At 47.9% G+C, this 21,539-nt stretch overlaps 1 protein-coding gene across 1 annotated transcript in view; it reads right to left on the bottom strand.

The window, feature by feature from the left end:
- The window catches only part of slit3 (slit homolog 3 (Drosophila)), a 394,481-nt gene that overhangs the window by 13,873 nt on the left and 359,069 nt on the right, over positions 1-21,539 (bottom strand). Inside the window, 4 exon segments of the mRNA XM_045724040.2 lie at positions 5,003-5,133; positions 17,941-18,181; positions 19,029-19,166; positions 19,987-20,080. Of these exon segments, the coding sequence (XP_045579996.2) occupies positions 5,003-5,133; positions 17,941-18,181; positions 19,029-19,166; positions 19,987-20,080 (604 nt within the window).

Genomic DNA, 21,539 nt, shown 5'->3' with positions numbered 1-21,539 from the left:
ATTCATTATCTCCAGCACCATACCAGTGTCTACATATACTGAGATACCAAAATATTAAGGACACCTTCCTAATATTGAATTGCACCCTCCACTTTTGCTCTCAGAACAGCCTCAATTCATCGGGGCATGGACTCTAAAGTGTCGAAAGCAGAGAGAGAAAGCGAGACAGAGCGAGAGGGACAGAGAGAGAGAGAGGGAGAGAGAGAGAGGGAGAGAGAGACAGGGAGAGACACAGACACAGAGAGAAAGGGAGGGAGGTTGAGACAGACAGAGAGAGACACACAGACACAGAGAGGGAGGGAGAGACAGACACACAGACACAGACACAGAGAGAGGGAGAGACAGAGAGAGACACACGGAGAGGGAGAGACACACATACACAGACACAGAGAGAGAGAGGGGGAGAGAGAGAGAGACACACAGACACAGAGAGAGAGGAGGAGAGACAGAGAGAGACAGAGAGAGAGACACAGACACAGACACAGAGAGGGAGAGACAGAGAGAGAGACACAGACAGAGAGGGAGAGGGAGAGACAGAGACACACAGACACAGACACAGAGAGAGAGAGAGGGGGAGAGACAGAGAGAGAGAGAGACACACAGACACAGAGAGGGAGAGACAGAGACAGAGAGAGAGACACAAACACACAGAGAGAGAGGGAGAGACAGAGACACACAGACACAGACACAGAGAGGGAGAGAGAGAGACACACAGACACAGAGAGGGAGAGACAGAGAGACACAGACACAGAGAGGGCGAGAGGAAGCCAGAGTTCTCACCACACAGCTGGCTCCCCTCCCATGGACATGAGAAGGAGGGAGTCAGGGCAGATGGTGGCCAGCTGTCTCTACGGCTATCAACCAGACTACTGCTCTGCTTCATGTCACACAGACGGATTGATCACACTGGAGACTGGCACATTATTCTACAATGTTTTCATGTAACATATACACTGAGTATACCAAACATTAAGACCACCTTCCTAATATTGAGGTCAACCCCCCTTCTGCCCTCATAACAGCCTCAATTCATCAGGACATGAACACTACAAGGTGTCGAAAGCGTTCCACAGGGATGCTGGCCCATGTTGACTACAACGCTTCCCACAATGCTTCCTTTGGCTGGTGGACCATTCTTGATACACACGGGAGACTGTTGAGCGTTAAAAACCCAGCAGCATTGCAGTTCTTGACACAAACCGGTGCACCTGGCACCTACTACCATACCCCGTTCAAAGGCACTAAAATATTTTGTCTTGCCTATTCACCCTCTGAGTGGCATACATAAAATCCATGTCTCAATTGTCTCAAGGTTTAAAAATCATTCTTTAACCTGTCTCCTCCCTTTCATCTACACTGATTGAAGTGGATTTAACAAGTGACATCAATAAGGGATCCTATCTTTCACCTGGATTCACCTGGTTAGTCTGTGTCATGGAAAGGTGTCCATAAGATTTTGTCATGACGTTGGCCTCTTTGGGTACAGGAAGGACAGTTGACCCCCTCCCCTTCGTACCATCACCCAACCTACCTTCCCCCCAACCCAGGGTTGTAAAAAACCCTCTGAAGAGAATCTCCTACCCCATGTTTCATAGAGAGACAAAGGAAATTCTTCCAACTCATAGAATTGGAGAACCGAGCGACATGTGTGTGCTGGAGAAGGTATGGAAGATTGTTGAAGAATCCAGCTATGAACTCATCCGCTTGGTACAATTTTGTGATACTCAGAAGAGACAATATAGCCATATTACCATAAAACTGTTTATATAATAGACTCAGTTTAAGACTTGCCTCATATGGGTGTATGGAATGTATTGATAAGGATAAAGCTTTTGTAAGACATTGAGATGCTATGTACTGATGTAATGTGATAGAATTGTATTTCTGTAACCAAATCTAACTCAGTCATAGGCACGCCCCAGGGACATATACAGGACCAGGCGTCATTTGACCAGCCTGTTCGATGGGCACTATAAAACACTCCCTGATTTACATTTCTCCAGACCAGGCCTACACTCTATGGCCAGAGGTTTGACCATCCAAGTACTCTACTGAAAGTGAACCATACCACGTGGTTAACTTTTAGACTATTGATACCGACAGAATAAGAACAAGTCTTTGATATTAATTATTAGTCTGCAGCTAAGTAAATTATATCATCGAACGCGAAGACCAACGAAACAACCATTCTATGACGACATTAATGAATGTCGCTCTGAAAGATCCATTCTAACCGAGAGAGAGAGAGAGAGAGAACGCGGACAAAACTCCCCAACAGAACTACTCTCCAACAAGAATCAGAACGACACACTGAGCGTAAATATATATATTGATTGCAATTGTTCCCGAATGAGTGAGCCTTCAATTGTCAATTGTTAATGAACTCTGTGTAAACTTCTCAGCTGACCATTTATGACCCATTGTTCAACAGGCCGACCAGCCTGTTTAGCCCACAAGGGCACATTCCGATACCAATCCTTTGTTGACGATAATTACTGTTTGTATGTTTTTCTGTTAATTACTTAGTGTAGTAAATAAATGATTTTAAGACAATTGATGTATGGATGATTTTAGTAAAGACTGGGTTCGTGCAGATACAACAATTTACGACGTTTTGGAATGAGACTGGACTAGAGGTAAATACACCATTTAAACTAGGAGATAATCGGCCTATACTATAATAGAATATAATATTATAGTATAGGAAAGTTATATTAGGAAAATTATAGCTTTGTAATCTGAATATTCTCCTTGGTGCCCCGACCTCCTAGTTAATTACAATTAAACGATTAATCAGTTTAATCGCGTGATAATAATTACAGGGAGCTAATTGATAAACATATCTTCAGTTTAATGGTACCCCCAAAGACACGACAATTTTGTACACTCACACTTTCTATGATCTGTGGTTAAAAAGATACGGCTTTTTTTTATGACCGTTCTTCTTATCTGTGAGAGTAGGATTAAAGGTAAGAAAAACTGTTATTTAAAAAAATCTGCAATGAGTTTCTAGCCAGAGGGACGGTATTTTCTCCTAACCACGAATCTCATAGGGTTTGAAAATTGTGTGCGTGCATGTGTAACGTGATATGTCCTCCCACGGTGCAGGCTGCGGTGCTGCAGGGCAGGGGGACCTGCCGGCAGTCATAAGGAACTGCAGGAGTGGAAATATCCCCTTCATACCCCCCACCCTGCTCCCGCCCTGCTCCCGCCCTGCTCCCAGCCCCTCCCGCCCTGCTCCTGCCCTGCTCCCAGCCCCTCCTGCCCCGCTCCCGCCCTGCTCCCGCCGCATCTTTACTACCCAGAGAGGGCTGAGGAATGCAGCGACCGCAGCCACCACCACCACTCTCTCTCCCTCTCTGAAGGTCAAAGTCTACCTCCACGAAGCTCAACTTATAGTTGGGGCTTCCCCTGACAGTCCATCCACATCTGCACCTCACTGGGCGGGAGCGGTGTAAAATTGAGGCCCTGGCTCGGAGTGAGACCTGCTGCTCTGGTTCCACATGGTTAATGGTAATGCTGACTATCACAGGGAGACCTCAGGAACATCCTGGGAGATGTGTACTCTGGGTTGTGCCAGGCCCCTGTGGTGGCACATGTCACACTAATAGGAGCAGACGGGTAATTCCCCTCCTCACTTTCCCATCCCGTCTCCTCACACGCACCCCGCTCCCTGCAAAACATCCTCTGCTCCCCAAAGACAATGGTTGCGGCACTGCCAAAGCCGCAGAACGCTACGTCACTCTGGGGAAAACAAGGAACTACTGAGGGGGAGAGTCTGGAGATGCAGAACAAAATGAGGAAGCCATGACGCATCAGACAGACTTGGCCTGGGAGACAGGCCTTGCGCTGGGGATGGAGCTGGGGATGGAGCTAAGGCTGGGGCTTGGGATGGAGCTGGGGATGGAGCTAAGGCTGGGGCTTGGGATGTAGCTGGGGATGGAGCTGGGGTTGGAGCTAAGTCTGGGGCTTGGGATGGAGCTGGGGATGGAGCTGGGGCTTGGGATGGAGCTGGGGATGGAGCTGGGGTTGGAGCTGGGGTTGGAGCTGGGGTTGGAGCTGGGGATGGAGCTGGGGATGGAGCTGGGGTTGGAGCTGGGGATGGAGCTAAGTCTGGGGCTTGGGATGGAGCTGGGGTTGGAGCTGGGGATGGAGCTGGGGATGGAGCTGGGGAGGGAGCTTTGGGATGGAGCTGGGGTTGGGCTAAGTCTGGGGCTTGGGATGGAGCTGGGGATGGAGCTGGGGATGGAGCTAGGTCTGGGGCTTGGGATGGAGCTGGGGTTGGAGCTGGGGTTGGAGCTGGGGTTGGAGCTGGGGATGGAGCTAAGGCTGGGGCTTGGGATGGAGCTGGGGATGGAGCTGGGGTTGGAGCTGGGGTTGGAGCTGGGGATGGAGCTGGGGTTGGAGCTGGGGCTGGAGCTGGGATTGGAGCTGGGGTTGGAGCTGGGGCGGGAGCTGGGGTTGGAGCTGGGGACGGAGCTGGGGATGGAGCTAAGTCTGGGGCTTGGGATGGAGCTGGGGATGGAGCTGGGGATGGAGCTTTGGGATGGAGCTGGGGTTGGAGCTGGGGTTGGAGCTAAGTCTGGGGCTTGGGATGGAGCTGGGGTTGGAGCTAAGTCTGGGGCTTGGGATGGAGCTGGGGATGGAGCTAAGGCTGGGGCTTGGGATGGAGCTGGGGATGGAGCTGGGGTTGGAGCTGGGAATGGAGCTGGGGTTGGAGCTGGGGTTGGAGCTAAGGCTGGGGCTGGTTATGGGGCTGAGGGAGGATCAGGTGAATATGATTTCAAATCCCCCTCCCTCCCCTGCTCTGTTATGGCTGACTGGCTGAAATTACAGCCACTCTCCTTCCCCATCCTCACAAGTCCCAAGGAGTGCTATGGCTGATATAAGCCCTCGTGCAACACTAACTCGTTTCCCAGAGTTCCCCCTGATGACCCCTCCACTGTTTTCTCACCTCCATTACTCCATTATAATGATGTTTAATCTGTGTGTGTGTGCTGACCTGTAGACAGTGGTCAGGGGGTAGTTAGCGATGTCGTAGATGATGCGTATGTGTCCCTGGTACAGCTCCAGGGCTAGAGGATCATGGTCCTCCTTGTAGAGCAGGATACCATTGTCCTTATCTGTAGCCACCTGGAGAGACAGACGAGAGATAGAGAGAGGCAGTAATGTAGACAAACAGCTCCATACTTTTTATAACTTTCTGGTTGTTAAGAGTGAGATTACCTATGTATTTTTTCAAATTTAATATTGTAATCAAATTGTACAACTGAAGATCAACACAGGAGGAAAAGATTGACAGAGTGTGAGTTAAAAGACAAATCTTAATCGTGCTAGCTAAATTCTAATTTGTTAGCTAGCTTACTAGCTAGCTCCAACTGTTTACTTGTGGTAACCATGGCAACATGGCCACTGAGGCAGCGCTAGCAGCAGCATAGACCGAGAAACTTTCCCCCCTTTTTTTTTATTTCCTGCAGAAATCAAATCTGAGAAGGGAAGAATCAATTTTAAACACAGATTTCAGAGGGAAAACCCAGAAACTTTGTTTTCCGGCTGCTCACACAACAGGACTGTTACAAACCTGTTATTTTACACTAACGTGACCAGATTTCTGAAATGAAAACTGGAGACATTTCCAGTTCGGCGGTCAATATATAATTAAAATATCCAATGTTATTATCTATGAAATAAAAATGGGGGACAATTCAGGTTTCATGTATTTAGTCTAACAGGCACACTGTGATAGACAGAGAAAACAACTATATTACAGAAACACTACAGACAAGACAGAACTGTCCGATCTGAACAGCCATTCAGTGGTCCTGGTAGTCTGGGTAGAATAAGGGCAGAAGAGAACATGAGCAAAATAGAAAAAAAACAGAGACAATAGTATATGTGAAACACTTAACAACATAATAAAGAAATTAGATGATGATGAGATTGGTAACTACATAATATACTTATACCAACCTAATCTGTATATTTCTCAGAAGAATGTATCTTCTTCAGGATTGCTCTGTCTTTGGCCAGCTTCTCCATGAACTCCTGGCAGGGGAGGTTGAAGTTTGTCTTCACAATAAGCATGGTCTTGATGGTAGGAACAGTGAACCTGTTTCTTGCTGCTGTCCATAGATCATTCATTTTGGAGAACACTCTCTCGACTGGTGCATTACTTCCAGGTAAGCACATGACAACAGATGCTAATCTAGCCAGGTTAGTGTGTGGGATGTCGTTCTCTTTGAAGTGGGTAACCACCGTGCTCCATCTCTGACTATTGTCTCAGATGTTTTCCATTCTTCAAGTGATCCCCTTTTAGGAACTCTTGCAGGCCAGTAACCTCGTCAAACAATGCATCCTCATTAATGTTGTCGAACTGCTTTGCTTTATCTTGGCCAGGTCGCAATTGTAAATGAGAACTTGTTCTCAACTTGCCTACCTGGTTAAATAAAGGTGAAATAAATACAAAAATAAATAAATTGATGGTCACATTGGGGAATTTTTCCTGCAATGTGGCTGCTGCCTTCTTCACGCAGAGGTTGCCTTTTTAAAAGGAGACCATGTAAATCTTTTAGATTATCTGTGTGCTTTCCCCATGCTTGCAAGTAGTTCACAGCCGTAGTGAAGAATGATTGGGATGTTTTGAGAAAGCTCTCTTTAGACATTTCTCCATTTTCCTCTTGCTCTCTCAGAAGTCCTCTGACCAAAACTGGAATGAAGTTGTCATCACGTCTTGCAGTCAATTTTGCCTCAACGTTTCTCAGAATTGCAGCTGACTCCACAGCACAGCGGTCCTGGCCTCCAAGCATCTTGATCGTGTCACTGAATACGGTCAAGTTTCCATGGACAAAGGCCAAAGTTCAGTCAGTGGATCTTCGAACATTGTTCGCAGGACAACAGGGCATTTGTCTTCAGAAAGAAAAAAGGATTTCAATGGTACATAAATTTTCGCACTCTTTCTAGAGCAAGGAGCATGGACAGCCAGCAAACATTGCTGTGTCCTAAAATGTTATGGTACTCCTGGCCAACAAACTCACAAAAGCTCTTCAGTCTTTCTAGTCTGACGGTGAAAATATTAAAATATCCAAATATCTTTGTGAGCAGGTACTCAACATCAAGGGGAATCATATCCAAAATTGATCTGGCCGTGTTATGAATGATGTGGGAAGGACAACCTAAGCCAATCACCTCCTGCTGCAGAGCATTTTTAACTTTGGTATGGACATTGACACTCCCCAGCCTATTCAGTCCTCCAAAGTTGGTATTTGTGTTGTCGGCAGAGAATGACACGACTTTGTTTTCCAGGTAAAATTTTGTGATGACCACAAGGACCTCAGCTGCAATTTCCTCCTTTCAATTCAACAAAATCAAGCAGTTTTGTTTCCACAGATGTGCTACCATCATATATCTTACAATATCTGACTACTATTGGCAGCAGCTTTACATGTCCATGATTCGACGCATCAATGGACAGGGACACAAATTCAACCTGGTCTAGGTCCTGTGCTACCAAAGTATTTGCCCATGGTGCTAACACGTTACTCACTATGGCTTCACATTTTGTCCTAGCACATGTAAACTTTGGCTCATAAAGCTTCCGTGTCAGTCCATAGATCTGTAACTATGATTGTGTTGCATAGTGTGGTATGCAAAGACACCCTCCTGCACAGCTAAATCATATATCATACAGAAATCATGAGCAGCCTTCAGCTACACCACCTCCAGCCCAGACATAGAGCTTCTACAGGACCAGATCAACCAGTGCAGGACCCAGCTGAAAAACTTTGTCCTGTAGCTGAGAGAGAGGCTTACCACAGCGCTTGAGGAGGTAAAGGCGAGAGCTGGTGCAGGTAAAGGAGGAGATGGCAAAGGAGTTGTCTGTCATCAAGTGGATGCTGCAGCACAGAGAACAGACTGTAGAGACTCCTAGAAAGAAGCTGCAGCCGCTCATCACCCCTAACAATCCCACTGACCCACCTTTACCCACAACCCCCCCTTCATAACGACCACCCTTTACCCACACCCCCAGTCAACAAGGAGGCTCGCATGGGGACACCTACTACAGAGAGAATCCCCCCCCCCAAATACACCCACATACCCCTCCTTGTAAACAGGCCCTGTGTACGCCAGCCCCTACTCTGGTAAAACCCACTGAGGTGGCCATCCTCATTGACTCAAATGGGAAATTCATCCAAAAGGATATACTCTTCCCCCACTACAAGGTGTCCAAAATATGGTACCCAAAAACACAGGATGCACTCCACATCCTGTTCCAGCCTGACTTTGGCACACCAGGCCACATTATTATTCACACCGGCACCAACAACCTGCGAGAGGAGCAGGAGAGGGTAGGCAGCCTGGTCAACAGAGTAGCAGAGAGGGCCTCTGAGTGGTTCCCCAACTCCCATATCACCATCTCCGCTTTGCTGCCCTGCATAGACTTTCATCCCGTACCATTCAGAAAGTCAATATTTTTTATTTTCTTTTTCTTTTCTTTAACCTTTATTTAACTAGGCAAGTCAGTTAAGAACAAATTCTTATTTACAATGATGGCCTACCCCGGCCAAACCCAGACGATGCTGGGCCAATTGTGCGCCGCCCTATGGGACTCCCAAACACAGCCGGATGTGATACAGCCTGGATTCGAACCAGGTACTGTAGTGACGCCTCGCACTGAGATGCAGTGCCTTAGACCGCTGCGCCTCTCAGGAGCCCTCAATGCTGACATCACCAGAGGGTGTGGCCTACTCAGGAATGTGCATGTTGCTCACCAACCAACAATCACCCCAGAGCATCTGCACGACCACTCCTACCTTAGGAAGCAGACAGTAGGGATGTTTGCCAAGTCTCTAAAGGACGTGGCACTTTGTAGACAAACACCCCATGCCGCACTGGACAGAGGACCACCCAGAGACTCCTACCAGACCACTGCACCACCAAGGAGCCCCAGGCCCCTTCAACACCCCACCAGACCAGCGCTCCCCACAGGCCCCACCCACAACCAGAGCATCACCCCCTCCATCGGCGCAGCCAGAGCCTACTACCCCACACCAGACCACCACCTCTACCAGACCAGAGAGGCAGTCCCCCAGCCCAGACCTGGCCCCCCTTCACTCCACAGGGCCCAACAACAGGACCAGCGCAGCTACGCGGAGGGCCTCAGATGACAGGAAAACTCTGTAGGACTGAGTGAAATTAAACAGCTCCTCCAATACATCTGCACTAAATACACACACACACACACACACACACACACACACACACACACACACACACACACACACACACACACACACACACACACACACACACACACACACACACACACACACACACACACACACACACACACACACACACACACACACACAAACGGCTATTGTAAAAAAAGTTTACTTGTTCAATGAATAGGAAGAAGGAAAACAGAAAAAGAGAACTCATGTTTGCTGTTATCCTGTTCATCTCACTCTGAACAACTTAGTAGTTAGTAATTACTGTATTTCTGACTGCTGTTTCTCACTCTGAACAACGTAGCAGTTAGTAATTACTGTATTTCTGACTGTGCTGTTCATCTCACTTAGAACAATTTAGTAGTTAGTAGTTACTGTATATCTGACGGTGCTGTTCATCTCACCCTTAACAACTTAGTAGTTACTGTATTTCTGACTGTGCTGTTTATCTCACTGTTACCAACTTAATAGTTAGTAGTTACTGTATTTCTGACTGTTACTGTTACTGTCGCTATACTAACTGATAGTGACATGAAATCGCTATCAGTTAGCATGTGGAACTTTCAGGGCCTAAACTCATCAACCTTTGGACTGAAGAGTTTAGCACTTCAAGATGTTGACATCATCATTCTGCAGGAGACATGGTGTAAGGCAGACATTGTCAATCACTGTCCCACAGGCTACAGAGAGGTAATTGTGCCGTCACAGAAACACAGCCCTGTCAATAGAGGCAGAGACTCTGGAGGATTGATCATTTGGTCCAAATCCGAACTACAAAATCGAAAGTGATCCCCTAAAAATGGGTAAATATCACATTTGGTTAAAACTGACAGATAAATATGTGTTCCTTTGCGCAATATGTATCCCCCTCAGAATCCCCATATTATTCAGAGGAGAACTTCCCCACCCTTGAGGGAGAGACGTGCCATTTCCAGGCCCAGAAAAATGTGCTCATCTGTGTGGACACAAATGCGCGCACAGGAACACTACCTGATCTAACGACCACACGAGGGGACAGCTTTATTACAGGCCATTTGGTTTCTAACTGTCTTCATCTCCCTCATAGTAACAACAGTGACAGCACCATCAACAAAAACGGAAGTGATCTGTTGCAGCTCTGTCGAAGCCTGGGTTTGTAATGGTAGGTTACAGGGGGACTCTTTGGGGAGATTCACCGATTGCTCACCTCTTGACCACAGTACAGTAGACTATATGATTACAGACATTGACCCTTTCTCTCTCAGCTCATTCACTGTCAAGCCACCAACACCTCTGTCTGATCACAGCCAAATTACCTTGTTCCTCAAAAGAACAGACATGGAAACAACCACACGTTCACAGCCCAGTAAGCTGTACCACATCAGAAATTCATACAGATGGGCCCAAAACAGCACAGAAGAATACCAGAAAGCAAGCAACCAGTAATTCAAAAGCTCTTAGATAACTTTCTGTATACCACACCCACTCACAGTAAAGAAGGCATCAATCTAGCAGTAAAAAAACATCAACAATATATTCAGGCAAACGGCAAAAGAAGCACAACTGAAATGGATAAAAAACAAACCAAAAAAGACCACAGATGACAACTGGTTTGATGCAGATTGTAAAATGATAAGGAATAAACATATGACACTATCAAACCAAAAGCACAGAGACCCAAATAATGGTGAATTATGCCTTCATTAGTGTGAGACTTTAAAACTCTATAAACTTACACTCAGAACCAAAAAAGCATAGTACAACAGCAAGCAGCTGACACTAATTGTCACGTCCTGACCAGCAGAGGGAGCAATTGTATTAGTTTTGGTCAGGACGTGGCAGGGTTTTTGTGTGTTAAGTGTTGTGTTGGTGATTGGACTCCCAATTGAAGGCAGGTGTGTTGAGTTGCCTTTGATTGGGAGTCCTATATAGTAGTGTGTGTTTTTCTTTGGGGTTGTGGGTAGTTGTTTTTGCACTGCGTTTTTGTGAGCCTGCAAAACTGTTCCTGTTGTCGTGAGTACTGTTTATTGTTTTCCCTGTGGATGCTTTGCGTGTTTTCATTAAAAGAATATGAGTATCCACATACCCACTGCAATTTGGTCTATTCAACACGGCTACACCTGTGACAGAACTACCCACCACAAAAGACCAAGCAGCGGAAGAGGAGGGAGCCACAGGAGAACAGCGTGGATGGATGGACTTGGCAGGAGGAGCGAAGATTCTGGGAGGACAAGTTAAGGGAGTTAAGGGAACCCGAGAGGCAGCCCCAATATTTTTTTTTGGGGGGGGGCACAAGGGCTGTTTGGCGGGGCGAGATTGGAGCCCCAGGCCAGCTCCCCGTACCCTTGTAGGGCAGAGACAGACTGGACAGGTCCCGTGCTTTGGGGTTGGGGCTGTGGTGATGCCTGGGATTTTCAGGCCGGTAGGCAGAGTACCAGCACCCCGCATGTGCCAGGGTGAAGTAAGCATCGAGCCTGAAGGGGTGATGCCAAACCTGCGCTCAAGACCGCCAGTGCGCCTCTACGGTCCGGTGTTTCCCGCTACACGCACTAGCATGGAGGTGCGTGTCTCCAGGCTGGCACGTCCGGTACCAGCCCCACGCATCAGGCGTCTAGTGCGTCAGCCCAGCCTCGCCAGTCAAGAGTCGCCAGAGCTGCCCGCCAGTCAAGAGTCGCCAGAGCTGCCCGCCAGTCAAGAGTCGCCAGAGCTGCCCGCCAGTCAAGAGTCGCCAGAGCTGCCCGCCAGTCAGGAGTCGCCAGAGCTGCCCGCCAGTCAGGAGTCGCCAGAGCTGCCCGCCAGTCAGGAGTCGCCAGAGCTGCCCGCCAGTCAGGAGTCGCCAGAGCTGCCCGCCAGTCAGGAGTCGCCAGAGCTGCCCGCCTGTCCTCCGGCCCAGCCCGAGCGGCCCGCCTGTCCTCCGGCCCAGCCCGTGCGGTCCGTCTGCCAGGGTCAGCCCGAGCGGCCCGTCTACCCGGCGCAGCTATCGGCGCCACCGAAGTGGGCGACGCCGAAGGTGGAGCGAGGTCCACGTCCCGCACCTGAGCCACCTCCAGGATAGGTGGGTTGGGGAGGGAGGGTGTAGCACAGTGCCGTCGTTGACGGCAGCCACCCTCCCTTCCCTCCCTTATTGTTTAGGGCTTATTGTTTATGGGTTTTGTTGGGGTATTGGGGATTTTTCTTTTGTAAGGTGCATTCCGGGGTCTGCACCTTGAGGGGGGGGGGGGGGTACTGTCACGTCCTGACCAGCAGAGGGAGCAATTGTATTAGTTTTGGTCAGGACGTGGTAGGGTTTTTGTGTGTTTTGTGTTGGTGATTGGACTCCCAATTGAAGGCAGGTGTGTTGAGTTGCCTTTGATTGGGAGTCCTATATAGTAGTGTGTTTTTCTTTGGGGTTGTGGGCAGTTGTTTTTGTGAGCCTGCAAAACTGTTCCTGTTGTCGTGAGTAGTGTTTATTGTTTTCCCTGTGGATGCTTTGCGTGTTTTCATTAAAAGAATATGAGTATCCACATACCCGCTGCGATTTGGTCTATTCAACATGGCTACACCTGTGACACTAATTGAGGAGTCCATAAACACAAACAACTTCTGGCAAAATTGGAGAAAAAAATAAATAATCGAAACTAGAGGAATTGGCAATACAAAATGTTGACATATGGACAACCCATATTAAAACACTCTACAACACCGTTCAAATTGATGCAAACACAGAACAACGCCAAATTCATAAGAAGTTGAATGGATTAGAAAAAGCTATAAAGGACAATCAAAATCCATTGGACTCCCCAAGTACTGGCCAGGAGCTCTATAAGAAACTTCAGGCCCTCAAATTTAAAAAGCATGCGGACCTGATGGCACCCTAACTGAGATGCTCAAATTCACTCGTGCACAATTTCAATTGGCTATATTAAAACTGTTTAATTTGATTCTGAGTGTAGGTTATTTCCCTGACATATGGAATCGTGGACTCATGACCCCAATCTTTATTAACGGAGACAAATTTGACCCCAACATTTAAATGTTGGTGTCAAATTTGCCTGGGGAAGATTTTCTGAAGTATTATAAATGTAAGAGTTCTAAACTTCCTTAATAAGCACAATATCTTGAGTAAAAGACAAATTGAATTTATACCAAAACATCACACGACCGATCATATTTACAACCCTACACACCCTGATAGATAAACATGTCCACCAAAATAATACCAAAATATACGCTTGCTTTATCGACTTCCAAAAAGAATTTGATTCTATTTGGCATACAGGACTGTTCTACAAAGTTATTGAAAGTGGTGTAGGGGGTAAAACATATCTCAAATCATTACCAAGCCCTGCAATGCCAAGAGCTGAGCGAAGAGTCCCCTCATCCAGCTGGTCCTGGGGCTGAATTCACAAACCTGTTCTAACACACCGAAGCCTCAGGACCAGAACATCCAATCAATCAGAATAAACCAAAGTACAACACAGTCAAAACAAAACTACATTGCTTATTGGGAAACACAAGCACACGCACAAAGCAAAATGCAGTGCTATCTGGCCCTAAATCGACAGTACACCGTGGCAAACTATTTGACCATGGTTACTGATCAAAACCTTAGGAAAAACCTTGACAAAGTACAGGCTCAGTGAGCACAGCCTTGTCATTGAGAAGGGTACACAGGAAAACCTGGCTCCCTGTAGAGGAAAGGCTGTGCAACAACTGCACCACAGCAGAACCCGAGACAGAGCTGTATTTCCTGACAAAATTTTAAAAATATACAACAATTAGAGAGTGTAATTTCCCCAAATTTGAAACCCTTATTCAAGGTTTCAAAGACCTCTCTGATAAGAATAGGCTACCTGTCCTGTTGGGGGAGGACACAGAGAGCTGTGGGTTGACAGCGCACTACATTGCTGCCTGCCATAAGATGGGGGACAGTGTCTGACAGACCAACCAACCTGCTCATGTCCTCTATGCTTACTGTTATTGTTCAACGTATGGTTATTTTGACCCTTGATTATTGTTGTTACCTTTGTCAAGGTTGACAATATAGATTTTGTATTATTTTAATTATGTTAGTATTGTAAATCTCCAAAGTAAGCTTTGGCAATATGTACATTGTTAGGTCATGCCAATAAAGCAAATTGGAGAGAGCGAGAGAGAGTGTTGAGTGTACTGTGATCTTGATGCTCCTTTCCAATAAATATTGAGGGTCTTATTCTGGCGACATGACGATCGATGCTTGGCTGCCGTTTGACTTATACAAATATTCTCGCTCTTATCCATAATAATGTCATCATGTAGACTATACCCACACTGTATCTGAGAGCTGTTGGCTAGAGCGTACGTGCCCAGACCAGAGTGGACACATTTGCTTGTGACAAAACTATCGGTAGAGTTGAAAATGTGATGGAAACATATTAAACTTTAGATTTTTATTCGGTGCATGAAAACTTCCTCAAAAGTACATTTAGTGAGCACTACATCTTCACGCAGTGATTTTTATCTGCAAAAAGTCAATTTGGTGGAAACACCACTGGTGGCAAAATGCGCATATCTTCTTCACGCAGATTCTAACGTATTCACATGAAACTCTGTCACCAATTGGATGGAAACCTGAAGGAACCATTCTGTAGTTACTCTATTTGAAATGGAAACATATAGCATGAGGAGATGGTTACTTTGCTTAGTATGCAACATAGAGTGGCTTACAACTCAAAGCGTAACTTGAGATTATGTTTTCCACATTGTTTCATGTATCGTGTCTAAAACTGAGGCAGAATGTACTAACTCAACACTGCTTTTGATTTCCAGCAGCGTCTTGGAATGGGCCAGCTCCATTTCCTCTTGGCCATGTATCTACCTAACCTAGCTACGTACAATACTCAAAGTCATGCTGTCACCTTTAACACAGAGATTAAGACCAAGTGTTTTATTTTTACCTCAGTATTTTTAATTAACATTAGCGTGCCCCCTCGCCAACAAGCACATCAGCTCATTTGGAGGTAAGATGCGATCCGCCGGCCGTGACTCACTGCCAGTGATTGGGCTGATAACGGTCGCCACGCCGACACTCTATTACCATAATACATATCCCCTCAAGCCACATTATTCATGCTAGTGAACAAAAGGTGACATTATAATAATGTCACCGTCCCACCGTCCCTGTGGTGTCTGGTGGTAGCTCAGAGCCAGGCGGCTGGCTGAGAGCCCCAATAATAGAGTTTGCGTTCCAAATGGCACCCTAGTCCCTATGTAGTGCACTACAGACTATGGGCTCTGGTCAAAGGTAGTGCACATAGGGAATAGGGTGCCATTTGGGATGCAAAGAGAGAGATTTTTTTATGCTAGCCTCTTAAGAAAAATATCCCTCTAATACCTTTCCCAAGGGTGCTATATTCTATAGTTTAAGTGCTGCGTTGATGGGGGCTAGTGTGTACAACTCACTACTTAATCCTCAAGACAAGGTGTTGAGGAGAGACTGTTCTTTCTCTCTCTTATTAACCTGACGTGCTGTCATCCATTTCTGATAATGGTGCATGAGGTAGAGTATGACATTATGGGACGTATGATCAGTTATAGGGAGACAGCTGGACTACTCAGACTCATAGGGCTATGATATAGAAGGTGACTGTTGAAACAAGACAATTTCAGCCCTAACTAGATAGATGTCATTGTGTCTGTGTGAATGAGGGCTGGGTCTGGGTCTGGGCCCTGGTCAAACGTAGTGAACTACATAGGGAATAGGGTGTCATTACAGACAAACCCACAGTGATGTCAGGGGTGAGGGGTGAAAGGTCATACAGTACCTGTAGGGAGATGTGGGCAGTGTTACAGGTTAGAGGTCAGGGGTTAGAGATGGTACAGTACCTGTAAGGAGATGTGGGCAGTGTTACAGGTTAGAGGTCAGGGGTTAGAGATGGTACAGTACCTGTAAGGAGATGTGGGCAGTGTTACAGGTTAGAGGTCAGGGGTTAGAGATGGTACAGTACCTGTAGGGAGATGTGGGCAGTGTTACAGGTTAGAGGTCAGGGGTTAGAGATGGTACAGTACCTGTAGGGAGATGTGGGCAGTGTTACAGGTTAGAGGTCAGGGGTTAGAGATGGTACAGTGCCTGTAAGGAGATGTGGGCAGTGTTACAGGTTAGAGGTCAGGGGTTAGAGATAGTACAGTACCTGTAGGGAGATGTGGGCAGTGTTACAGGTTAGAGGTCAGGGGTTAGAGATAGTACAGTACCTGTAGGGAGATGTGGGCAGTGTTACAGGTTAGAGGTCAGGGGTTAGAGATGGTACAGTACCTGTAGGGAGATGTGGGCAGTGTTACAGGTTAGAGGTCAGGGGTTAGAGATGGTACAGTACCTGTAGGGAGATGTGGGCAGTGTTACAGGTTAGAGGTCAGGGGTTAGAGATGGTACAGTACCTGTAGGGAGATGTGGGCAGTGTTACAGGTTAGAGGTCAGGGGTTAGAGATGGTACAGTACCTGTAGGTAGATGTGGGCAGTGTTACAGGTTAGAGGTCAGGGGTTAGAGATGGTACAGTACCTGTAAGGAGATGTGGGCAGTGTTACAGGTTAGAGGTCAGGGGTTAGAGATGGTACAATACCTGTAGGGAGATGTGGGCAGTGTTACAGGTTAGAGGTCAGGGGTTAGAGATGGTACAGTACCTGTAGGTAGATGTGGGCAGTGTTACAGGTTAGAGGTCAGGGGTTAGAGATGGTACAGTGCCTGTAGGGAGATGTGGGCAGTGTTACAGGTTAGAGGTCAGGGGTTAGAGATGGTACAGTACCTGTAGGGAGATGTGGGCAGTGTTACAGGTTAGAGGTCAGGGGTTAGAGATGGTACAGTGCCTGTAGGGAGATGTGGGCAGTGTTACAGGTTAGAGGTCAGGGGTTAGAGATGGTACAGTACCTGTAGGGAGATGTGGGCAGTGTTACAGGTTAGAGGTCAGGGGTTAGAGATGGTACAGTACCTGTAGGGAGATGTGGGCAGTGTTACAGGTTAGAGGTCAGGGGTTAGAGATGGTACAGTACCTGTAGGGAGATGTGGGCAGTGTTACAGGTTAGAGGTCAGGGGTTAGAGATGGTACAGTACCTGTAGGGAGATGTGGGCAGTGTTACAGGTTAGAGGTCAGGGGTTAGAGATGGTACAGTACCTGTAGGGAGATGTGGGCAGTGTTACAGGTTAGAGGTCAGGGGTTAGAGATGGTACAGTACCTGTAGGGAGATGTGGGCAGTGTTACAGGTTAGAGGTCAGGGGTTAGAGATGGTACAGTACCTGTAGGGAGATGTGGGCAGTGTTACAGGTTAGAGGTCAGGGGTTAGAGATGGTACAGTACCTGTAGGGAGATGTGGGCAGTGTTACAGGTTAGAGGTCAGGGGTTAGAGATGGTACAGTACCTGTAGGGAGATGTGGGCAGTGTTACAGGTTAGAGGTCAGGGGTTAGAGATGGTACAGTACCTGTAGGGAGATGTGGGCAGTGTTACAGGTTAGAGGTCAGGGGTTAGAGATGGTACAGTACCTGTAGGGAGATGTGGGCAGTGTTACAGGTTAGAGGTCAGGGGTTAGAGATGGTACAGTACCTGTAGGGAGATGTGGGCAGTGTTACAGGTTAGAGGTCAGGGGTTAGAGATGGTACAGTACCTTTAGGGAGATGTGGGCAGTGTTACAGGTTAGAGGTCAGGGGTTAGAGATGGTACAGTACCTGTAGGGAGATGTGGGCAGTGTTACAGGTTAGAGGTCAGGGGTTAGAGATGGTACAGTACCTGTAGGGAGATGTGGGCAGAGTTGCGTATCTTGGCGCTGGACAGCTCCAGGTAGGCATCTTTGCCCAGCAGGTGGACGGTAACGATCTTGTGGCACTTGTTTCCGGTGAAGCCAGGCAGACAGCGGCACACAGGCTCCCCAGCCATCACTAGACACTGGGCTCCGTTCTGACACTCTGACTGGTCACATGGGCTAGTCTGCAGCAGGATCATAGGGGGAGGGTTCTCGCAGAACAGACCACTACAGGATGACAGAGACAGATGTGTGGGTTAATATCACACTCAATTAAGCTGCCACACACACTCCACCATGGTCCCTCCCATCATGATTATACACACCCTGCACTACCCTGCACCACCCCACACCCCACACCACCGCACACCACCCTGCACACTGCACCACCCTGCACCACCGCACACCACCCTGCACCACCCTGCACCACCGCACACCACCCAGCACCACCAAACACTACCCAGCACACTGCACCACCGCACACCACCCTGCACCACCGCACACCACCCTGCACCACCGCACACCACCCAGCACCACTCCACACCACCCCGCACTAACCTGCACCACCCCACACTGCAACGCAATACCCCACACCACCTTGCACCACCCTGCACCACCCCACACTGCAACGAAACACCCTGCACCACCTTGCACCACCCTGCACCAGCCCTACCACCCTGCTCCACCCTGCACCACCCCACAACACCCCGCACCGCACATCCAAGCAACACCCCACACTGCCCCACACCGCCTCACATCACCCTTACCACCCTGCACCATCCTGCACCATCCTGCACTGCACGCCTCAGACTAGACAGCCAAGTGGAGGATAATAAAGCACCATCTGTAGCTTCTCACAGTCTGGTGTGTGTGTGTGTGTGTGTGTGTGTGTGTGTGTGTGTGTGTGTGTGTGTGTGTGTGTGTGTGTGTGTGTGTGTGTGTGTGATCTGACTCTGTGTGTGTGTGTGTGTGTGCTCTGCAGCTGGCCTGACGCTGTTGCGGCACTGAGCCTACGTCAGCCTTTGCAGTAAGATCAGCCTGTGCGTGTGTGTGTCTGTGCTGCGTGTGGACTCACCTGAAGCCCTCTTTACACACGCAGGTGTATCCATTGACAGCGTCCACACACTCGGCCCCGTGCTGACACTTGTTCTCCAGACAGTCGTTATAGTCCTGCTCACAGTGCTGGCCCACATAGCCTGGCAGGCACTCACACCTGACACAGGAAATAAAGAGGTACAATGTTACAAAGGAAATAGTCTCTTTCTCTTTCCATCTCTCTCTATCTCTCGCTACTCTTTCTCTCTCTCTTTCTCTCTTTCTCTCCCTCCACCCTTCTCCCTCTCTCTACTCTCTCTTTCTCAATTCAATTACATTTCAATTCTCTCTGAACACTTAACTGTTATTCAAATCCAATAACTTTTATTTCCTGAGAGGGAACTTCATGTATTGAACTCACTATATAAATGTACTCTTAACAACTGGTGCTGAACAGTTCCTCTTTCTGGCTGTGACTGAACTCTCTTTATTACCTTAAACCCACTCTCTTGCTCTTTCTAACATAGAAAAACTGTGCCTTTAAACAGCACAGTCACGTACACTAGCGTTTGTTTTCCTCTGTCATAAAATAACAGGATATTAACATGTTGGAGGAACAGAACAGAACAGAACAGGATATTAACATGTTGGAGGAACAGAACAGAAAACAGAACAGGATATTAACATGTTGGAGGAACAGAACAGAACAGGATATTAACATGTTGGAGGAACAGAACAAGATATTAACATGTTGGAAGGAACAGAAAAGAACAGGATATTAACATGTTGGAGGAACAGAACAGAAAACAGAACAGGATATTAACATGTTGGAGGAACAGAACAAGATATTAACATGTTGGAGGAACAGAAAAGAACAGGATATTAACATGTTGGAGGAACAGAAAAGAACAGGTTGTCCTGACGACAGGTGTGGCTGCCTCTGGTGACTTCTGACCTTTTTTAGTCTCGCCCCCATCTGAGAGCTGCATGTCACTCACCTGTAGCCTTTGGTGAGGGGGAGGCACTTGGAGTCATGCTGGCAGGGGTCAAAGCCTTGCATACAGGGGTCCACTCCCTCCTCACATAGATCCCCTGGGAAGACACACACACACACACACACACACACACACACACACACACACACACACACACACACACACACACACACACACACACACACACACACACACACACACACACACACACACACACACACACACACACACAAGATAATAGAGAGATGGTGAGTTCATGGCCTGAAACGTCATTTTCCGATATACATAAGACTAGCTAATGTCTGTCATGATTTGACTTAGTGGCTTATTGTGCGATTATTCTAGTGCATTGTATATATACGAGCATGGGATTGTGTGTAATGTTGAGTGTTTTGTGATTTGTCCCATTGTATTATGATGGCTCCCTAAGGCACCATCATGGCTTTCTCAGCATTCAACAGTTGGGTCATGTTTATACTGCCGGCCTGCTCCACTCTCCCATAGAGTGGGGGTTGGGGGTTGAAACACATGTATTATATTGTGCTGTAATCTGCATGGAATACAGGGCTTTTCCTGCCCAGGCAAGGCCCCATCGGAATCCACTAAATCACTGCCTGGCCAGGTTCAATAAACCCTCTGTCTCTGTCCACCTGCTTGGCTAGATCCGCTCCTCTAACAGTGGGGTGGCTGGGGCTCAGCCAGGCTTTCACAGCACAGGCCTGTCCTCCACTCCTTTACCCTCTCTCTCTCTCTCTCTCTCTCTCTCTCTCTCTCTCTCTCTCTCTCTCTCTCTCTCTCTCTCTCTCCCTCCCTCCCTCTATCGCCCTCTATCTACTGCCAGGTCTGTTTCCTCTGCCTCTCTCTCATCCTGCAGCCTCAATGTGGAGCCTTGGGGAAGCCTGCCCGCATCCCCAACAGCCCGCTGCATTACAGAGGAAATCCAGTCCAATTGGGTTTCTATGGTGATGTTTGAGTCTGTCTGTTCTCACTGCTCAGGCCTGGCTCATGTCTGAGTCTGCCTGTTCTCACTGCTCAGGCCTGGCTCATGTCTGAGTCTGTCTGTTCTCACTGCTCATGCCTGGCTCATGTCTGAGTCTGCCTGTTCTCACTGCTCAGGCCTGGCTCATGTCTGAGTCTGTCTGTTCTCACTGCTCAGGCCTGGCTCATGTCTGAGTCTGCCTGTTCTCACTGCTCAGGTCTGGCTCATGTCTGAGTCTGCCTGTTCTCACTGCTCAGGCCTGGCTCATGTCTGAGTCTGTCTGTTCTCACTGCTCAGGTCTGGCTCATGTCTGAGTCTGCCTGTTCTCACTGCTCAGGCCTGGCTCATGTCTGAGTCTGCCTGTTCTCACTGCTCAGGCCTGGCTCATGTCTGAGTCTGCCTGTTCTCACTGCTCAGGTCTGGCTCATGTCTGAGTCTGCCTGTTCTCACTGCTCAGGTCTGGCTCATGTCTGAGTCTGCCTGTTCTCACTGCTCAGGTCTGGCTCATGTCTGAGTCTGCCTGTTCTCACTGCTCAGGTCTGGCTCATGTCTGAGTCTGCCTGTTCTCACTGCTCAG

Source organism: Salmo salar, chromosome 09, assembly GCF_965601325.2.
Source record: "Salmo salar chromosome 09, fSalSal1, whole genome shotgun sequence".
In the NCBI taxonomy this organism is placed as follows: Eukaryota; Metazoa; Chordata; class Actinopteri; order Salmoniformes; family Salmonidae; genus Salmo; species Salmo salar.
This window is presented reverse-complemented; position numbering and strand designations above follow the sequence as displayed.